Below are 22,774 nucleotides of genomic sequence, written 5' to 3'. Positions count from 1 at the left end.
CAAAATCATGCATTATAAATGCAGGAAATTGAGAATGAAGGTTAAACTTTTCTTTAAAAAATCTAAAACATATTAAACTGCAAAAAAAAAAAGATAATGAAACTCAGAAAAGCTTAACTCTGCAGTCATGATAGTATGAGGGGAAAATAATTCAAATGCTTTTTTTAACAATTAGTTTAATTTACATATGGAATCACTAATACTAACATACCTTAAGCATAAGCCTGGAATCATTAGATGGTGTCACTTCATTCTTGAATTTCTATGGATTGTTTGTTTGGTGGATAATTGCAAGACTGCTCTATTGAACTTTACTGCATATTGTATTGAGATGAGCTGTCAAGTTTAGCTCCATTTTAATATCTTTTTTGTCTGCTACCAGTGCAATACAGATTAGCTATAACATTGAAATTATTCTGAAAAATACAGATAATTTAAAGAGCTGTTTTATTAGAGCTTCTGATAATCTTAAAAAAACCCATCATTTTCAGGATCCTTTCATAAGTAAGGATGAAGCACCAGGTACCTACAGGCCCTATGAACTTGGTGAAGAAATGGGAATATGGGTTAACAATTCTGATGGAATAACTCCAGCTGTTGGAAAGGTTGGTTTTCCTAATTTATGTGTATGTTTCAGTGTTGTTTCATAGTGCTAAAATGATCAAAAGTTGCTTATTAATAAAGTACTTACAACTTCTGATTCTAGGCGTGGCCACCTGGAGATTCGGTGTTTCCTGACTACACTAACCCCAAGACAGCTGACTGGTGGACCCAACTATGTGTTGAGTTCAAAAATGTCCTTGACTATGATGGACTCTGGATTGTAAGTCTGATTCTATTTTTATTTTGTTGTCTCCAAAATACCAGATATTACTCCTTACCTATGTTTAACTCTATTTCTTAAAGGACATGAATGAACCAGCTAATTTTGGAAATGGTCAGCAGCCAGGCTGCACTCCCAGTGATATCAACAACCCCCCATATGTGCCTCGTGAGTACATTTGAAAATAATCTTTATTTGTGTAAGTTGTATCCTCAACCAATGCAAAGTATCTTGTCTTCTCTTGTTGGGTGCCTACTGTACCATCAATATGGTTTCTGCTACATAGTCATTTAGGGTTCAGTTGTCCCCAGCTCTGAGGTGAAGAAAGCACAAGACCCTTTTTTCACTCTGGCATCCTTGCAACAGAGCTAGGCAAAAGACATTCCTTGTCCTTTTCCAAGCCAAAAATCTGCTTCAGTCTGCCAGTGTTACCATGTCTAGCCAGTGTCTTTCCCTTATTACCTATGTTAATCAGCAAAGCTGGCTCTAAATGTAAAAAAAATGCCCCTAGCACCCTATGAAAATTGAATGAATAAAAAGTGACTTCGAAGTCAGAAGCAGAGATGAGAGGACTTTGGTATGTCAAGTGCTGTATTCTGTATGGGAAATGGAAATATTACAAATACCTGAAAACATATCAAATTATCCACATGTGGACAGCAAGTGGCACAATGCTTTGTAGGATTTCTTTGGAACTACATAGAAGCTTTGTAGATCCCTGTGAGACACATTTTTTACTATTTGCAGGATGTAACAGGGAACCCTAGCCCTGTTATTAGGAGGCAGGGCTGCCCCTTTAAGACCAGAGTCTATAGGAACACCAAGTACCAGGAGGGTAGGGGTTAAAAGTCCAACCACCCGGGCCAGTCAGTTGACAGGAAGGAGATAGGGCTCTGGGCACATATAAACCCCAGGGCCAAGGCTGGAGAGGGGAGGCCTCTGGCAAGCTGCCAGGGCAAGGGAGCTCCTGCATCGCAGAACTACCTGCGAACACTGTGGCTGCTGGCTAGACTGTTGCTATGGCTAATGAGGCCCCAGGAGTCTACCAGCTACCCAAAACTGGGAGGTACTCAGTACTCGAGGAGCAGTTTAGGGGTTTTAAGGAGCCAGAGTGTAGCAAAAATAGTTACTTTTCTCTATGTTTCTTTGTTCCTTGTTTTAGTATTAACCCCTGCATTCTGTAACTTTCCACCCACATGGTACAGGATAGCCCACTACGTATGTCTTATAGGTTGCTCAGGTTTTGGTTTGAAATGACCAATCAAAATGTAACACGTCAACTGAAAAAAATGCTAGCTCAATAAAAGCCATGTGCACTCTTTGTTTAGGGTCGGCACTGATCTGAGCAACAAGCTCCTCTGTTGGCCTGCTTGCAAGCAGTAAAATAGAGTTGGACCCAGCCTGAAAGTGTGACTCTCTTCTAGAGGTGAATTGGACTAGCCTCCAGGGGATAAAATCAGCAATTTATGTAACAAGAGTGTAGCTTGTAGGACTTGTATTATGTTATAGCCCAGGGGCTCATATTTATGTTGTTGTTTTATCCAGTGGCCTCGGGCTGAGGCTACTGGGGAGGAGAAGGCCTCACTGGGACACACTGCTGTGCAGAGCCCCAGGCCCCAGTGCCAAGGGGCACAGCGACAGGGGGTGAGCAGACCCCAGCGCTAGGGGGAGCAGCGCCAAGGGGGAGCAGACTCCAGTGCCAAGTGGCACAGCAACAGGGGGTGAATAGACCCTAGTGCCAGGGGCACAGCACCAGGGAGTGAGCAGCTGCAGTGCCATAGCATGCAGGTTAAAATCTGTATATCATCTGCAAGGCGTGGGCCACCATGTAGGGGAGGTTTTGAGCGGTGGATAACAACCACTAGTGTCAGGGTAGTAAATAGGCAGCCTTCCCACCTGAGTAACATCCTAATTATTGTTCCATCAAGGTGTGACAGGTGAGAAAGGTCAGTGGGTAGCCCAGAGACAGAGGGTCAGGTCTACATTGGACAGGCCTGGGGATGGACCCCTGTCATACAGGAATACAGTGTTTCTGAGAATACGGTAGGTTTGATCCACAGAAAAAGGATACAAGGCTGTCTAATCAGTGTCAAATCTCAAGAGGTGGGTTTAACCAGCATAATGTAGTTGTCATATTAACAACTCTTTGAAAAGATATCTGTGTGTAATCAATAATCTTGCAAGTAGTTATTCACTTCCCTGCTGGCTAGAACAATGCTATAACTCCATCCTACTGGCTCCCTAAGTAGTTAGAAATTGATCAACAGGCAACATGTAGGACAGCAGTGGCCAACCCAGGGATAGCATGACACAAATGGCACAGGTAGTTCCAGTGTGTGGCTGGCGGCAGATTGGGGAAGGAACGGGGAACACAGTGAAAAATAGGGCAGGGAGCAGAACAGATCTTTCTGGGGAAGGGAATCAGAGTGGCACTCAGGGAGGATGTGGGGCTTACCTTGTCAAAGGTACTTGCCAAAAAGTTTGGCCCCCCACTGAGGTAGGATATGAGGTACAGGCAGAGCCTATAAGACAAATTAGTGGGCCCAGGATATCCTTTTAGGAAGCCCCTCTTTCCCCTCATTTTGGAAACAGGAACTAGAGAGTGATCTGATTGTGGATGGGGGCACCCCCTTCTCCCACTGTTCCCCATAGCCCTGGGCACAGGTGATAAGGAAAACCCTTGCTAGCAAAAGTGCGAAGCCCACCCCTTCCTCACGTATGTTTTTTCTTTGTGGGTAGGCTATTAAAATTCTGAACAACAGCTTGTATATTGGACAAAGAAGCAAGTCTAGGGTACATTTTGCTGTATTGCAGTGGTTGCATTTCACTCGAATAGCATGCCTTTCTTTTTTGCAGCTCTCTTTCTAAAATCTCTGGCTTTGATAGTAAAAATATTTTGATATATATCTTCAGTTCTGCACAGTTTAAGGCATTACCAAAGCCCCCTCAAATCAGCTGGGAGTCTTTTGTCTTATATGCACAGGATTTGGATCAGGAACTGCATGCTATATATACATGAAAGATTAAACTTCTGCTCATTTTTGGGTGTAAGGTCAAGATTCCTATACATTTTCCTAACAGAACAATCCTAACAGATTGTTCTTAACAGAACAGTATCTTTGGTAAACTTTCCTCTCTCAGGCTGACACACTATCACAGGAAATGAGCAGCTTTATTTGATGCCAACAATCCAGCAATTAATCCAGTCAACATTTCTACTAAAACACTCCTGCTGCCACAGCAAGCCTAATAAGCAGTAGGAAACTGATAGTTTTATTTTTAGTTATTGACACTGAAATATGGGATATTTCATTATGTTTTTCTCTGTCTGTGGTATGCCAATATAAATGCTTTGTAACAGTAATATGCTTATTTTTAAATCTCCTTTCCCCCCATACTGGGGTGCTCAGGGCACTAACTAAATAATTTCTGACACACAGCAAATGTGCATGAAGTATTATTAAAAACTGTAAAAATTGAAACAACCCCCCTTTTTAAAATATAAAATGTTCAGGATTGTAGAATCATTCCTCTGTTTAAAGGAGTTAGTTGAACTTAACCACTGTGCACAGATCCTACTGCCCCTACCCAGGCCAAAAACCTCAGTAAGGTCAAAGATAGGGGCATTGAAGAGGAATTTCATCTTGCATTTCCACCTCAGCTAGGCATCTAGTTTTGTTATCATTTCTGTTTGCATGTACACTTTTGCATTCACAGCTAGGGAGAATGAAATATCAAGTCCCTTGGCATTACAGAGAAGAGATTTAGGGCTATGTCAATGAAGAGGCTTTGGTTGCAAAGCTTAACTTTTAGCCACCTGGCCTCTGCAACTAGTTACATAGACTTCTTATACAATGCATGAGGAGAGTTAGATTCCTCAGAACAGGACTTACAAACATCAGGGCTAGGGACAGACATTCAAAAAGTCTGATCCTAAATTGATTCAGTCTTTGCAGGTTAATTTAACCTGCAAAGCTTGAACTGATTTGGAGGTGGATAGACATTCCCTTTTCATTCCAGAAATACAGCCACATGCCTGCAGTGACTCAGGCTAGAAGCTGGGGGGCACCAGAGCAGCCCTCCCTTCCCTTCCACAGTGCTGAGCTGAAATGGGCCTGGTCAGGCCCTGGCAGGATGCTCTGATTAGGGATGACTTCCTCCCACGCCCCTCAGCAGCCCAGCAAGTCATTGATATCACAGTGTTTATCACCCCTAACTCAGTGTTTATCAGCTCATTAAGAAAACAAAAGCTTCTCTCATTCATTCAAGCTGTTCCTAACAACTTTTTCCAAAGATGAACATTAAGGGACATTACGGAACATTAAGGGACATTAAGGGACATTACCAGCTACCTGTTGATTAGCTCCAAAAAGCCCTAAGACGACACTATGCTGTCTACCTTTGTGCTGTCTCCCATAGCATGGACCATAGCCAGCATGTGGTCTGCTAGCTAATGCTGAGAGGTGTCTGTGTGAGGCAGAGGTGCGAAGGGATCCCTGCTTCAGCAGGGGGTGGGGAGGTGGGGAGCGGAGCAGGAGGAAACCCTGAAAACCCTGCTATATCTGCAGTCTCTGCTGGAGCTGCACCCACGGAGAAGAGGGGAGGGGTCAGCCCAGGTCTCTGGAGTAGAGCACCCCACCCAGCCCAGAGACCATGCGGGGATGCTGGGGGACTCTGATTTAACTTAAAGCAGGAATGGGTCTGGGACAGACATTGCATAAACCAGTTTGACCCAAATCAGTTAAGTCTGATACTACATTCAACCAGGTTTATCTCAAACCTGGCCATTTTCAAAACTGGTTTATGTGCACTGAACATCTGTTCTGTTACAGGCTTAAACCAGTTTCTGATCACTTAAACTGGTTTATGTGTAATGTCTGTCCCCAGCCCAGCAAGCTGAGGGAGCTACCAAAGCTAGCCGAAAAGAAATGCTGGGGAGTAGGATGCCTTTTTGGTGTTGCCATGCTCCAGGACTTAACTGTTTAGGCACCTATCTCCAGTTGGGATTCTCAGACCTATACTCTCTCTTGGGGATAGAGGCCTAAGCTGTTTCAGTCAAAAACTGGATCCCTGTTCCAAGGGCTATTGATATATTTTACATTAAACAGTCGTTGACCAAGATATATAATCACACCTTGGAGCAAGGGCTGGAACCCCACTCATCACCTTTGCCAGTGGAGCTCACGAACCACTCATTCTCACTCCCCCTGGCCCAGTGAATCTTTAATTCTTTTCTGCACAGTGAAACAGTTTGAACATGAGGGGCTGATAGTGTTTCTATCCTACGACAGCCTATAGCCTAGCAGTCAGGCTGTGAGAGATGTAGGTATGATTCTCTTTAGAAAGAGTGTTGAATTCTATATTCTGTACGAAAGTTCTGGCCACTAGCAGCGCCACATGCTTCTGTGCTCTTGAATGAGAATTGGGGCTGTTTCTGTATTTCCAGTAGCATAACTGAGGGGGGACAGCTGGGGCAGCAGCCTCAGGTACTGCCTTTGTGGGAGGGGATGTGCAAAAATAGCTGCAGCTGGCTGAGCCAACAGCCAGTACTGCCCTGTGTGCTGAAGCTGTGCAGGGTGCAGAGCTGCCCTGTTATGCCTCTGCGTGTTTCATTTACAGGTGCATATTACAGGTGCACATCAACCATGCTTAGAATATACCTACCAGGCAGGGGCCCTCAACAAGGGTAGGGGGAATTCTTATTTGAGGCTCCTGATCAGAGCTGGATGCTGAACTGCTTGACAAATCTGAGCCAGTCTTGGGCATGTGGATAAGCAGAACAACTTGACCAGAACCGTCTTATATGCCACACTGGGAAGTGGAGAATTTGAAGATCTTATGGTTGGCCTTAGGCATGTAAATTCTGCCTAAACTCCTTCTGTGGACCTGGCTTCCAGTGACCTCATCTCATGTCCACAGTTATTTGTGCCTGTAATTCCAAAATATAAAAATGAAGGATGGTGTAATATGGAAATATGGTCCACAAAAAGCAATTTTCTATAGTGCACCTAAACAAAATAATGAGTAACATACAGGGGTAAGATGAGCATTCTGGCTAAGGTAGAAATAAAGGTGATTATGCAGTTTTAAAAATAAGCATAAATAATAAAATAGGAAGCATTCTTAGTAATTTCTCTATTATATTCCCTTTTTTTTCTTATGTGGGACAGGGCTCATGAGTAAATGTCCCTAGAACACTATGCTTGAACATTCTTCAGAAGTTTAGTTTCTTCTTCAAAGTCATAAGTAGCGAGATGTCAGTAAGAGTTGCTGCTAAATTGATTATAAAGAAAGTTGTCCCACATGCAAATCAGGCAATTTGGAGTCTGCAGCCTTCTGTGTCAAAGGATCCAATCATGAAGAGTCTAGCTCTGGCAGAATAGTACAGCAGACAGCTAATAAGGTTTTGGAGATTGAGAGATACATTTTACAGTAATGATTTTCGAACACCCAGTAAAGTGCAATTAGGCATTGCAATTGCCTGTTCACAGATAAGTATTTACATTAGCATGTGCATATAATTAAATATTCAAAAGAAAAAAATTGGAATGCCTTTTTTCTTTCTTAAGATAATTTTATAACATTTCCCAACCCGACTCCAGAAACAAATACGTTACCTAAACCAAATATGTCTACCATCATCTCTTTCCTTCTGAATGTCCCATGGCAGTTTCATGGAGGCTACACATATTGGTTGAAATTCACATTCTTTGCAACAAATAAGTTTTGCAATGATCTCCTTTGGAGTCAGGGCAGGTTGGTATTGTAAAACCAGAAACCTCCCCCCATGCTGGAATCAAGAGGTAGAGCACCTGCAATGTTAGGCTAAATGAAAGGGATTTCAGGACAATGGTCATCCCTTGACTGTTTCTGAAACTGCTTTGCAGTGACTGCAGGTATTGTTGGCTAACAGCCATACAGACAAATCTTGTTGCAGCCTATTTTACTTTAAATTGTGTTTCCCACTGCTGCTGAGGGAGCTCTGGGGATGGCTGCTCAATAGAACATCACGCGTGCCAGCCCATGGCGACTCCCTACAGCATTGATTCCCAAAGGGTGTTCTGCATCACACTAGTGTGCTGTGCAAGTCACAGAAGTGTGCCGTGACAGCCACCTGTGTGAGGAGGTAAATGCACCCTGTGCCTGCCCCAGCTACTCCAGCAGTGCCTGTGGCTGCTTCTCTGGAGGCTGCTGTTGCTGCTGTCTTCCCCTGTCCTTCCCTGCCCCCAGGCAGTCCCTGTGCCAGCCCCCTCTTTCCCCCTCCCTCCCCCACTCCTAGCTACCCCCTCTACTGTGAGTGGGTGTGCTGGCAGACACCCAGATAGAGTTGTGCTTTGCAGCCCAACTCATCCCCTCCACTCCTTCCATGCTCCCAGAGCCAGGAGGAGGGGATCTAGGGGGGGTGGCCATCATGTGAGACCCTGCAGGAGTAGCCTCAGCAGCAGGGGCTGTCCTTGCCCCTGAGGTACTGACTAAGGGTCAGGAGGGGACAGACAGTGGAAAGAGAAGGGCACAGCAGGGGGAGGTCCTGGCTCCATCACCCTTAAGTGGCACCAGCTAGATCAGTGATTCTCAACTTTTTTAGCCTCCAAGTCCCCTTCTGTATCATTTCTGAATTTAGTTCCATCTCAGTGATTTTCATTTGTCATGCTGTGACATCCAGAAAAGTTAAAAGGGGTGTCTTGAGACTAAACAGCTTGAGAACGACTGGTATAAAGTCTAATCCTTTGCTGAAAGAAAAATGTATTTCTTTCTTTAACAGTACATCTCAGAACTGATCTGATGTCCTCCGGCAGGAGAATGGAATATGTGATATGTTTTGAAACAGGAAAGTAAAAGATATATACACACGCACACACACATACACACCTCTGCAGGTGTGAGAGTGAAGTGTACCACCAATTTTAATCCAGAAAAAAAGTGTGCCCCACATATCAAGTTTGGGAAACTGCTCTATTGTGCATCCTTCCTCTCCCCCTTTACCCTGATCAATGGGACACTATTGCCACTTCCATAAAGCTCATGCATTCCATAAGATACAACAGAGGCAATATTTGAACCTAAGATATGAATTTTTACTCTCTGAGACCTTTTGAAATCTGCTGCCCAATTGCTATTTACAGTTTAGTGATAAGCAAATGGAGGACACGTGATTTTGCATAATTAGGTGCAATCTTTGTGCTTGTACATTTATATTTTTGTTTTCTAGGATCGGTGACTCTCTAGAATGTACTGAAATTGGTTATGATTTATGTTAATCAGTAACAAGTGTCACTTTGTAGCATTATTAGTGATTCAGTGATTTGCTTGCTAACTGCTTTACTGGACATAAAATCTGAATGACATTAAGACACTCTGCTCAGCTGTACATCCTTTGAACATAGCTTTATGTTTACCTAGAAGGAGAGTCAGCGTTGCCTTTGACATGCAGAGATCTAAGCAGTATAAAACCTGCAGCGCTCTAGCTTTTTCTCTTTTTAAATCTTTGGCATTTTATTATATCTTGTGGTATGTCTTTGTTGAATAAAAATGTGAAAAGTTTTGAAATACAATATAACTAAGGGTTTAACTTTGCCTGTCACTCTCAGGAATTACCAGTAACTCTCTGGCTTGGAAGACTCTATGTCCAGATTCAAAGACTTATCTGGGCGATCATTATAACACACATTCCCTCTTTGGCTGGTCACAAACAGCACCAACTTTCTAGTAAGTTACCTAAGTACTTTCTCCTAAACAGATTTTATGCAGTTTAAATAACAAATATAAAGAACAATGTATGTTACTTGGGAAACTTTGAAATGGAGCCTGTTAAGCAATGACTATTTCTCTGTTGTTTGTCACACACTAAGGACCACTCCAAGAAAACAAAATCTTTATCCTCTGTTTCATCTAACAGCATAATTTACTGATAAGACCTAATTCTTTAGGTGCTGCTCATGTGGAACTAAAGTGGAAAGTTTAATGACTGCCATCAGAGTTTTTCATCCACAGCAACTACAGAATCAGGCTCTTGATGACTTTAGAAAATTGCTATAGCAGCAAATTGCAGCGTCATAAGCACAGGAAGATATAACTTTAGGCAAAGAATCTGAAACCTACAAATGCCCAAAGATAAGAATCTTCTTCTTATCATGGAAATAGCTTAGCTTGCTCTAAGACACTATTCCTCTAAATGGTTGAGTTGCACCACAGCTAACCTAATATTAAAGGATGTTATTCATGCATCTGGGAAAGGGAGAGTGTTCATTCTAACAATATCTGTCATTTTGAAACTAGTGATATTCAAAGGATGGATATATATTTTAAAACATTCAAAAACAAACCAAACAAAAAAGGGAAAGCAAATGACCTTTTAGATAGGGGTTGGCAACCTTTTGCTTTCATAGAAGACCTAAATTCACAGCACTATAGGAACACAGTGGAAAACTCTGGCATGCATCAATCAGTGCATCTCCAGTAAATTCAAAGAAGTGATTCTCCTGCTTTACTCAACATTGCTGTGGCCGTAAATGGAGTATTGTGTCCAGTTCTGGGCATCGCACTTCAACAAGGATGTGCTAAAGCTCGAGAAGGTCCAGAGAAGGGCTACATGTATGATCAGGGACTTGCATGGCAAGCCATACAAGGAGAGACTGAGGGATCTTGGACTCTTCAGCCTAAAGAAAAGAAGGCTGAGAGGGGACCTGATTGCAGCTTACTGCTATATTAGAGGGGTACATCAGGGGCTCGGTGAATAACTGTTCACCAGGGTTCCCCAGGGGAAAACTAGAAACAACAGCCACAAATTCCTGGAAGATAGTTTCAGGCTGAACATTAGGAAATAATTCTTTACAACTAGGGTGTCCAGACTATAGAACAAGCTATCCCCAGAGGTGATGCAGTCATCTACCCTAGAAGTCTTCAAGAAAAGACTGGACAGTCACCTGGCTGGGGTCATCTGACCCCAGATTTCTTTCCTGCTCATGCAGTGGGCTGGACCCAATGATCCTTCAGGGTCCCCTCCAGCCCTATGATTCTACAGCAGGGACAGCTGAGTAGGGAACAGACAGCAGAGGCAGGTGGTCTGACCCTGGAGACACCTCTGCTGCCTAGGTTGCAGTATGCTGCCTATCCCCTTAAACTGCTTCAGGCCAGATTCAGTCTCTTCATGGCTATAGGTTGCCAACTGCAACCTATGGCCTTTTCTTTGTTGGGACTGAAGTTAGACACAAAATATATATTTCTGTTTTAGGAAGGGATCAAATCCTGCTGTATTTGTGCTGTTTTCATTCACTTTTTAATTTTGCTGTTTCATTCGTGGACCAATGGTTTGAAGTTGCAGCAAAATAGGTTTAGATTGGATATCAGGAAAACCGTCTTCACTGTTAGAACAGCGAGGCAGTGGAATAGGGGAGGTGTGGATGCTACATCACTGGAGGTGTTCACGAAGAGGTTGGACGGCTGCTGGTTGGTGAAAGATATATGCATAGCATATGTTTGACTATGGGTATTTCTCATATTTCTAGGTTTTGCTGGTTGTTCTCTAAGCCCTTTCTGCTACATGTGTCAGGGTGTTTTTAAACCTTCCTCAGAGGCATGAGGTGTTGGCTGCAGGCAAGGCTGGGGACTTTGACTGGGGTGAGCCAATGCTCTTCCTAGGACTTCAAGCCAGAGGTTCCTGACTAGCGGGTCTTGCCCGTCCACTCAGGGTCAGACTGATCACCATCTTTGGGGTCAGGAAGGAATTTTAGCCCATGATCAGCTTGGAATGACTGGGAGGGGTTTGAACCTTCCTCTGTGGTGGAAGGTGTGGGCCTCTACCTGGGTTTTCTTGAGTATATATTAATAGCCTTTTATAGAAGCAGGATGTTGGCTGCTGTGGTTCCTCACTTTACCTGTGTTAGGGTGTTATGTCTTGTGTAGTATCGGGGTTGACATTTTTATGAAGAGTTTAGATCGTGGATTTGTATAGGATGGTTTGGATAGGGATGATCCTGCCTCAGGCAGGGGATTTGACTAGATGACCTCTGGAGGTCCCTTCCGGCCCTACTTCTCTATGATTTCTATGGTTATTATTTAGTAACTTTACTGTGGAAGCTCAGTCAAGATTAGGGCACCATTGTGCTAGGTTCTGTACAACTGCAAACACAGTCCCTGTGCCCAAGAAAGCTGAGTAAAGACTTCAGATTTGCCTGTGTTCTCAAAACCTAGTAGCTGTGATGTCAGAGGATCCCATCCTTCAATCCAGCTCCACATCTGAAAAATTGCCCTGAGACTAGGAATTTTGCCACCCAGGAGGTAGTCTACTTTAAACAGTCATCCAGTGTGCATGCTGCGTCTGCTGTACAGAACAAAAACAGGAAGAAAAGGTCAATTTTGACCTTTTTCATGTCTGTTTCATTTCAATATCATAAACACACCACACAAACGTGTTTTTTTACAACCATTGTCTTGCCTCTCAAGGGTAGAGCACTTCCCAAGAAATACAAATGCTTTATTCAATCAAATATAAAGAATTCTTGAAGACAGAAGAAAAACTGTTTCAAATAGAAAGTAGTTCAAAATGCATCTAAAGGCAGAAGCACACATGGGTTTTGCAGCAAAGCTGGACAATTTCTGTAAACTGTTTTCCATGCATATTAATTCAGCTTTTAAAATAAATTTTGTCTCATGGATACATGTATTTGTATCCCTTTTGTATTCATTTTCTTACAAATAATAATCTAGAAGATGAAGTTGCTGGAATAAATGTTTATCAAAATAACACCTATTGCAGAATAGTTGCAAATTTATAATATATATTTGCATAGAAAACCCTCATTCTAATAATTATGCTAATCCAGCCAGAGAAAAGACATTTGTCATGTGACCTATGTTTCTGTTCAAATGGCTTCACTTTCAAATATTAAATCCTTGCAACAATTGGTTCTCACACAATTTTCAGGTCAAGAATGATTCATAGATATTACTTTGTGAATAAATTAAATCAACAAATAAACATAAGAAAATTAGATTAGATTCAGTGATGAGTCATGGCATGGTAAAATGTATTAAATAAATTAGTTATGAATTATTCACACAAGTTAAATTCAGAGGTTTCCCAGTATAACTGAGCCTTAGCTTTAACTTTGCAAATGGGAAAATTGTTTGTCCTACACACAAAGTGTGCCTGAGTCTTTTGTAAGGAGTCTATGCAAAGAGTAAAGAAGGATAAATTCCTTTCCTGGTAATGTGACTAATCCATATTCCTAGGAAGCGTATGGAGACTTGTATGCATGGGCAGATCCAGGATTTTGTAAAGGGTTGTGCAGAAACAGTAACTGGTGCTGCAGGAATGGCTGCAACCAGCCCCCAGCTCCCACATGCCCCCCATATTGCTCCACTCTGCAACCACTGTTCATTCTGCACTTCAGCTGGGCTGGGCAGGGAGCCAGGCTCATCTGGGGACAAAGGCAGTAGTGATGGCAGAAGGTGGTTTCTTCCTTCCTGAGTCTGCTTCTGGGCTGGGGAGGAACAGCTTGAGGAATTGGGCAGAAAGTGGGAACACACCTGCAACTGCCAATGCTGCTGCTCTACCCTGCTGAGCCCAGCTCCTTGTTCCACAAATTAATCCTAGCTGGAATGGGGCAAAGCACCTCTGGAGCTCCCTCACACCCTTGTGGAAGTCAGAGGCAGCAGCGACAGCATCAGCAGCAGGTGGGGAAGAGGAGGGGGTACGCTGCTGAGCATGGAGGGGAAGAGAAGGAAGGGGGGGGTGGGAATTGTTATTTGATTTGGGAACTTAAAAATGTCCTTGGTTGCTTCTCCCACAATGTGCTCTAAAAGTGGAGCCAACCACACCACTGCATTCCCTTTGCATCCACTCCTGCCCGCATGGGGCCATTCCACGTGAATATTTCTAGAACCACCAAGCCACGCTGATTCCACTGCATTTCGGGAATAACACTTTTTGCAGAATTTGCCCCAAAGCCTAATATTTCTTGATTTATTTACATGAACAGCAATCAGTTTGTTTTCATAGATTTCATAGACGTTAGGGCTGGAATGGACCTCATAAGATCATCAGGTCCAGCCCCCTGCCCAAGGGGCAGGAAGTCAGCTAGGGTCAAAGGATCCCAGCAAGATATGCACCCAAATGTTTCTTAAAAGTGTCTAGAATAGGTGGTGCAAGCACTTGTGGGGAGACTACTCCAGGACTTGGGGGTTGGACAGTAAAGCAGTTTTTCCTTATGTCCAGCCTAAAACAGTCTTGCAGGAGCTTGTGACCATTGGACCTTGTCATCCCTTGGGGTGCTCTAGTGCACAGGCGTTCCCCCAGATCCTGATGCACACCCCTGATGTACTTATAGGCTGTCACCAAGTCACCCCTGAGCCTGTGCTTCTCCAGGCTGAAGAGTCCCATAGCTCGCAGCCTCTCTTCATAAGACCTGTTCTCTTGCCCTCTGATCACATTCGTGGCTCTCCTCTGGACTCTCTCAAGCTTCTCTATGCCCTTCCTGAATTGTGGAGCCCAGAATTGGATGCAGTACTCCAGCTGCAGCCTCACCAAAGGTCTTGCTTCAGATGTATCGCTAGATGCAAGCCAGAGTTTTGTTCACTTTGCCGGCTGTGATATCACATTGGTGGCTCATATTCATCTTGTGGTCAATCATGACCCCCAAGTCTCTTTTGGTTTTGGTGCTAGCAAGTGTAGCATTGCCGAGCCTATAAGTGTGATGTGGGTTTTTTTCCCCCAAGGCGGAACACCTTGCATTTCTCCGTATTGAATGCCATCAGGTTTTTAGCTACCCACCTTGCAAGTCTATCAAGGTCGGCCTGGATCACTAGCTTAACCTCAAGTGTGGATACTCTTCCCCAATGTTTGGCGTCATCAGGATAATGCATCTTAAGAAATTTGTGACAGGCAGAGAATCAATAGGAAATAACAGTAATACGTTTGTGAGACTCGTGACTACATCTCATTAAAGTAGAAGATACAATGACAATACAGAAAATTGTAAATATTTTAGTCTGGGATTTTCAAGGGACCGTAACAAGTTAGGGGTCTAAAACTTAATGGTTTTAGGTTTCTAATTTTCTTAGGTTTATTTGAAAATCATTGCTACATTAAGTACCAAACAATATTATACGTGAAATTAAATAATTGATGGTTCCTAAAATTAGCATGCAAAAACTGCTTTAAAGTATTAAGACATTTACCATATTTATCTGAATTCAAGATGACTCTGAATTGAAGATGACTCCCCTCCATTTAGATGGATGACTCCATTTAGATTCTATACATGAAAATTTATAAATTATTTATAATTTTCCATGTATAGAATCTAATTATTGGAGAATCACTGTAAATTCTGTCCTTCCCACCATTGCAGCAGGGAAAGCAGTGGCAGGAAGGTAGGCAATGGGGCCAGGTGGTGAGGGAGGCAGTAGGGGGACAGGCAGTAAGGAAGTCAGTATGGGGTAGGCAGTGGGTTAGTCAAGTGGCCTGACCCCTGCCACCTGTTCTCCATACCACCTGCCCTCCCTACTGCCTGCCCCTCCCTGCATACCCTAGCAACTGCCCTCCTCTGCAGTGCCTGCCTCCCAGCACCTGTCCCCCCTGCCACTTTTTTCCCCTGTGCCTGCACCCCCTGACACCTATCTCTCCTTGTGCTTGCCCTCCCTGTCCCCCTGCTGCCTGTTCCCCAAGAGCCTCTGCCCCCCACCTCTGCTGCTTACCCTTCAGTTCCAGCACAGCTTTGACTCTAGCAGCTGTTGTGGTGGTGGCAGCTCTGGTTGGGACCCAGAACTGGAGCCCAAACTAGTGCTGCTGCTGCTGCCACCAAAACAGGGTGCTGCTGGGACTGGGGCCAGGGCAAATATGTGCTTTGTGCCCCAGGCTGGAGCAGAGCCAGAGCTGGAAGAAAAGCAGCAGTGGTGGCGGTTTCATAGTTTGAACTGAAATCTCTTCTTTAGTTCCTTTTGGTTTTTACTGGCTATCAAAGACATACTTCATTAGTTAATACCTGTATCTAAACAAACCTTTAATCAGCAAGCAAACAATACTATTATTTTTGTATACTGCATATTTATAGGAACAGATGTGTGACTGACTGGAGTACGTTAATGAAAGGGGCAACTACATCTTGTCAGGTGCTTACTAAAAGTAATATGAATGTAAGTATCACAAGGCTCATTGTTGAGGCTGTAAATCAGGCCTGGCAGATTTTGGAAGCAGTTCTGATAACAGTCATGGTAAATATTTATGAGAAAACAGGGCCATACGTTGGAGTAGCCAAACTGAAGCAACACTTCCCACAATAGCACTCAAATGTGTTGACTGCTTGTTATGGGGGCAGATAAACTTCATTCTCAGTGCAGGTGGATTCACATAAGGAGAGAAGAATAGTGCAGATGGATTCTTCTGCGGATCTTGGAGGAGAATTTTGCCCTCTATGAATATTTTGTAATTCTGAAAATACTTTGGAAATATTTTGGGAATGTTTCAGGACTGGTTGGATATTTAGCCTCTGCTTCCTCTTTTTGCCCGTTACTATACATAATTCTCCATATAAGCCTAGATTTTATCTCTGCACAAACATTGCCCTAAAGACTTAAATATTGCCTTTCAGCAACCTTCTCTCTCTTTACCTTGTTAGTTCTGATGGTTAATAGACAGCCTTCTTTCTGACTCCAGGAGCTTGGGGTTTTGGCATACCTTTGCTGATTCCCTCTACAAGTCTTCTTTAGAGTCCTATAGCTTGTTCTGTATCACCACAAAAGCAACTCTTTTTTATTTCAATGTGTAACTGGCTCAATGAGGGGAGAATTAAGCCTGAGGCACAGATAATGAAAGATGCACTTTTTATTCAGATTCATGGGGAACCTGAATAGGAATACCCAACCCCAAAAGTCATGGGATCCAGGATCCTCATGACAACTTTGACAAACATTCGTAGTAATTTACTGTTACAGTTTTTCTTTACATGGATGCAGTATTAATTTCTGTTTTTGAGATGGGTCAAGGTTTTGGGGGGTAATGAACTATTTGCTCTTTGGAGGCAATTGTGTCAAATTAAGGTCACATTCTTTCTATCATTTCAGGTGGAAAAAATGGGGGGGGAATTAAATAGGTCAAAATATTCCATTTTGACATTTATGATACAAATTGTTTCAGTTTTGTTTTGTTTTGAAAGAATAATTTGAAACTTAAACCATAAGACTAGTGCACATTAATTAAGAAAAGAATAAAACCACCCCAAACTATGGCATTCAGTTTGGGGGTTTTTGTTTTCTTTATTTTTTGTTTTTGGGCCCTGCACCAAAAGAAAATTAATAAGTTGCACACCTTGGGTCACATTGTAGCTAGTCACAGCAAAACAGCAATGAGGATAAAGGCGCCTTAATCTTTTGCATTAGCAGCTTGTCCGGGATTCATGAACGATGAGATTCTGGCCACAGTTGTCTGTATTTTTACACAACTCAGAGGATACTGGAGCACAATAATAATGGTTACACAGGTAAACACTCATTGACTTCTTTAACAAAAGGTTTCACCTACATGAGAATTTCAGAACTGAGCCCAGGAAATGAAGGCTTTTTCAGTTGGGTTTTAATCGCTGATGTTGATGTATTTTTCTCTCAGTGCTACTCAGAAGGCTACTGGAAAGCGAGCATTTGTTCTGAGTCGTTCTACATTTGTCGGCAGTGGGAAATATGCAGGTCATTGGCTAGGTGACAACTTTTCATGTTGGAAAGATATGCGCATGTCAATAATTGGAATGTTGGAATTTAATCTTTTTGGGATTCCATACGTAAGTCTGCCCAATGGCTGTCAAGCAATCACTCTCTCATGCATAGCATTGCTTTAAATTAATCCAAATATTAACTTAAATCAAATGCTTAGTGTAGCAAGAGGTCAGGTCATAGGTAATGTAAAAGGTGTTGATTAAAGCAAGATAAACTTTTTCAGTTAGTTCCAGCTTTGGATATTCTTTATGTCACTCTGAGACAATTTTGTGGTATGCCATTCAAGTCAGATTCCCTTCATGATATCTCTTTCATCACTTATTTCCCATATATATATATATGTATATATTTAATCTTGCAAGCTGAGTTGATAAGTTTTTTTAAATGTAGTGAAACAGTCTCAGGGCCAGTAACATCTTAGTCCTAGTCAATTTTCTCAATACTCATTGCTCTGTGTTATGCACCCTTCTAATTATAATCACCAAAACCAAAATAACAAGCCATTAAATAGGTTTTACTGTAGTTTATTGATATAGAGCCAAATTATACCTAATAATAATTATAATAATATTTTCTTTTTTCAGATTGGTGCTGATATCTGTGGATTTAACTTGGATACAACCTATGAACTCTGCTTGCGTTGGATGCAGCTTGGTTCATTTTATCCATTTTCCAGAAACCATAATGCAAAGGGCAATAAGGTAATTAAACAAGGTTACTTAACACTACAGTCAATAATTTTCATGTTTGTCATGGTCATTTATGTTGCACACTCCGTAATCCTTCTAAAATTTTGGTAAATGGTTGCTGTCTGAAAAAGAAAGATTTATATGATGCAGAGCTATTAGATATTATTTTGCATTCTGCATTTTGCATTTAAAATGGATGGATGGAAACTGCAAAAAAATAAATCATGTGTAACATTTGAAAGCCATACAGAAATAGCCAGATGCATCAATTAAATGACAAAAGATAACCTGCACAGAACAATGGATAAACTCAATTCTTTCATCATTTACCTATGAAGATCCGCATTTTGTTTCTGACCTGTTTCAGGTGTTAGTGATGTTATCAAACACTATGAAGGAAACATAGCTATTTGGTAGGTCAAAGACAGAGGACATATTTTGTGATTATTGAGTGCCTTAAATATAATTGTTTATACTTTTTTAATATTAACTTTCATTATATCCCCTTGCCTTGAGTTATAATATTCTACAATCCTTTTGTATTCTCCATAACACATATTAAGGGCTGACAGGACATGCCACTGGCATTATCTTGCATCAATTCTCAGGCATGTATCATAGGTAGAAACGCTATACAAACTGTTTTTCTTATACATTAGAAATGTCCAGGACAGATGCAAGTAGAAATGCAAGATACCCTAAAAGAAATGAAATCTGAAAAATGCAACTAAACTGATAAATGGAAAAATATATTCTGTTTTCTGTCTTGACTTCGATATAACTGCATGAGCCTTACAGGTCTTATCCTTGATAGAAAGAAATTGCTTTAACTTCTGAAATTAATTCTGAAATTAATCTTCTGATTATATGCTTTGTTTCTCTTTTTTGTATGTAACAATGAACAAATAACTGATTCTGCTGATTTTGTCTCTGGTAAGATGAGATGTGTAAAGATGGAGCTCGTGATCTTTTAGTTAACTTTCACCTTATTGTGAAGTTGGAGTTTTACAGGATAGTTCAACCATGGCAGCCAGTACAGTTTATATATGTCTTCATAAATTAATTACATAAAAAAACTTGGTAATTGTGTAGCAAAGCACACTGCTTGCCATGAAGAAGTCAGGGAGGTGTGCCATACAACTGTATCCAAAATATCACAGTATTCCTCTATAGCTAGAAGAGGAAATGTCTATGATGAGCCTATTTTTGTGGCCTGCATACAGGTTGGTATTTAATTAGTGTGTCCAACTGTGTGGAATGAAATGCAGTCATATGGTTACATAGTACACTCATCAGTTCTTAAGTATGTAGGGAAATGGCCCTATCACCCTTATGTTGATGTTTTTAGAGGAGAAGCCACTGATCAGTATGGGCAAGGATGGCAGAATGCTTAGGGCATGGTATAAATTGACTGAATAAATTTAGGCTGGAAAGTAGGTTGGCCTTAACTGCCAGAGGAGGGAAGTTCCAGAATGGCCTCCCAGTAAGAGCAGTAGAAGCAAAAATTTTGATTTGGTTTAAGAAGAAGCTTGATAAACTCATAAGGTCTGCTCCCTGCAAAATAACAACTTCCCAAATTCAAGAAAGAATGAAATGAGTGTCTTTAATTGGTCTTCCTGGAGCTGCTAAAGATTATGAAACTGGCTTTCTATTAATTAAAAAGAAATTAGTGATCATTCTTTATTTACAGGGAACTATGAATGCTTCAGAAAGCCCTATAGACCGATTATTTTATGGTACCTAGGCAGTATTTGCACTGTGCACTTATCAAAGTAGTGAAAATATAACATAATTAAAAAAATATCACTATCTAGTATCCAGAGCTCAAAACCTAGTGGGAAAAATTAACCTAACTAATTCTGATGTAGATGCAAGGGAGAGTAAAAATAACTTCAATATTGAATTTTACCTCATATTAAGTGCATTATTAAAATGTAATCTTAAGTGTCTACTATGCCTGACTCAGGGATATTAGATTAATTAGTAATTTTCTTGTCTGAAAAGCATTAAATAATATAAAAGCAATTCTATTATTTCTGTTCCTTTTATGTTCCACCCTCTTTGGAACACACAATGCTATTTTTTAGTTTAAAGAGAAAATTGAATAATTAGGAATAATTTTTAAAGAAATAAAGGAATTCTAGGACTTCATTTATTGATTCACTCCATAGTTTCTATGTACATCTAATTCATTCCAAATAACAGGTCCAGAATATCCAATGAATATGGATATGATCTGTTTTTTCTTTTTTCTCAATGCTAACAGTTTCTAGTAAAATATTTTGGAAAATTCCTTAAAACCAGAAGTACTGTCTCTAGATTGTAAGAATGTTGGACTGGGCTTTTCAAAGCAGGGTAGCAGATTTCATACTATATCTTCCTCTTTTTTTTTTTTGAAAATATGTAAATAAATCTTCATTGCTCTAAAAATCTTAGCCTTGACTTTAGAAATGTCCTCACTATAGTGTATCAACAAAAATTTGTAAGTGTATCTGATGTCATGTAAACTACTCAGTGAGCCCATCTACACGTGCACATTTACTGCACAGTAACCAAAAGTACTGAGCAGTACAGGCACATGCTTACATGTGCACACCTGTAGTGTGCAGTAAATATAGCAACTTATGCAGACTTGAGTGTAAATTTGATACCTGCATTGTGCAGGTATCAAATTTACACCCAGTTAATTACTGTGCACTAATGCACATGTCAATGCCTTATTGCACAATAACACTGTGTATGTGGACTGATTGGGACTAACTTTAGCGTTAATGCGTCTTAATGCCTGGAAGTGTAGACATCAGCTGTTCCTGCTTACTGCATAGTAAATTTAAGCTGCCGTAAATGTACATGTAGACACATCCAGTGGTAGTCACAAGTGAAGCAGGTAAATGGCTACATAGCATGAATTGTGCCCCCAAGTTGATTTGCATTTATTATCAGCCAGATTTGCATAAACAGAATGAGAACTAAAGTTAAAACCTCTTAAATTCCTATTGAACACTTATATTTTGCTATTTACTTTAGTGGGGGCCAGGATTTCATCTTGGAGTAGAGAAACACATGGCACATTTCACATGTGTTTGCTTCTGTATTCTTCACCCTCCTGTTTTTTCAGGATATCGAATATCTAGAATTCCCCTTAGTTCCTGTTTTCTGTCCTAGAGTTGATTCTTTAAAGTGAGCAACTGTTTCTCTGTCCCCTGTCCTACTGGGCTGACAGGCCTAGGTAGGAAGCAGGATGGGGAGTAGAGGCTTTACTGCTTCAGTTCTGTGACAGCTCAGGGCAGAGCCAGCCCTGCTCCGCTGGAGCAGACAGCACAGTCCAGGGCTGCAAGGCATTCTGGGATGCTGCAGGGCTGAGTTAACTTGAATCTAAAGGGAATCTGGGACAGAAGTTCCTTAAACCACTTTAACCTAATCAGTTAAGTCTGATACTACATCTAACCAGGTTTATCTTAAACCAGTTTCAGCCATTTTGAAAGTGGTTTATGTGCACTGAACTTCTGTTCTGTTATGGGCTTAAATTGGTTTCCAATCACTTAAGCTGGTTTATGTGGAATTTCTGTTCCTAGCCTTAAAGCGGATGGAAGGGGTCATCAACCCCTTGCAGTGTGAGATGTGAAACTCGTAGAGTACATGAGTGTTTTTAAGAATGAAAAATTCTTTATTCATGTCAGACTGGTGGTGGTTTAATCTTAGTTTGCCATTGCTTTTTAACTTTTACTGTATACTGATATTGTCAGCAGCAGCTTTCCTTCAATCATGAACAGGCCACTTGTTCCAGAATAATCATTTATTTTTATACAATTTTTTCTAGGAGCAAGATCCAGCAGTTTTTGGAGCAGAGTTTGCTGCAATATCTCGGTCTACACTGCTGATTAGATATACACTCTTGCCTTACTTATACACCTTATTCTTTGACTCACATGTGCATGGAAACACAGTGGTACGAGGACTGATGCATGAGTAAGTAATTGGTTTCTTTCATTTTGGTCATATTTTATTTACAGTACTATTACAGATCCATTGTGTAAGTCATTTGAGTTGGTGTTTACTTTGTTAATAGTAATGAAATTGCATTCCTTTCCCTTAAAAGCAGTTTACAGTGAGAATACAAAAGACCCTTTTGACACCATATTTACTCAAATATAAGATGAACTTGAATATAAAATGACCTCCCAATAGTTATATGGAAAAATTATAAATTTGTTATAATTTTCCAGGTGTGGAATCAGAAGGTTGTCTTGAATTTATCTCCCTCCCACTGCCACATCAGGGAAAATAGTGGGTGGGAGAGGTTGGGTAGACCCCTTGCCCTCTGCCCTCCCTTTCCCCCCTGAAGACTTCCTTCCCTTCCTTCCTTCCCTCCTCTCCCCTCCCCTCCCCTCCCCCCCATCAGAACCTGCTCAAGCTCCATTCCCTCCCTGAACATGATGTGGAAGAAAGTGACAGTAAGCAGGGGGAAAGGGACAGGGGAGGACAGAAGCTGCAGAGGGTAAGCAGAGGGGCCCAGAGTCAGAACTGCAGCAGTTGCCTCCCCCCATCCCCCCCC

At 41.5% G+C, this 22,774-nt stretch overlaps 1 protein-coding gene across 1 annotated transcript in view; it reads left to right on the top strand.

Moving 5' to 3' along the window:
* LOC109292069 (maltase-glucoamylase, intestinal-like) overlaps nucleotides 1–22,774 on the top strand; it is a 156,425-nt gene that overhangs the window by 79,793 nt on the left and 53,858 nt on the right. Inside the window, exons 10-16 of the mRNA XM_019509322.1 lie at nucleotides 492–605; nucleotides 707–823; nucleotides 907–991; nucleotides 9,412–9,529; nucleotides 17,427–17,595; nucleotides 18,115–18,231; nucleotides 22,040–22,188. Coding sequence (XP_019364867.1) covers nucleotides 492–605; nucleotides 707–823; nucleotides 907–991; nucleotides 9,412–9,529; nucleotides 17,427–17,595; nucleotides 18,115–18,231; nucleotides 22,040–22,188 — 869 coding nt within the window. The remainder of the gene's footprint in view (nucleotides 1–491; nucleotides 606–706; nucleotides 824–906; nucleotides 992–9,411; nucleotides 9,530–17,426; nucleotides 17,596–18,114; nucleotides 18,232–22,039; nucleotides 22,189–22,774) is intronic.

Source organism: Gavialis gangeticus, unplaced genomic scaffold, assembly GCF_001723915.1.
Source record: "Gavialis gangeticus isolate Ggan-Ray unplaced genomic scaffold, GavGan_comp1, whole genome shotgun sequence".
NCBI classification, from domain to species: Eukaryota; Metazoa; Chordata; order Crocodylia; family Gavialidae; genus Gavialis; species Gavialis gangeticus.
Note: the sequence above shows the minus strand (reverse complement) of the source record. Positions and strands in the feature narration are given on the sequence as shown.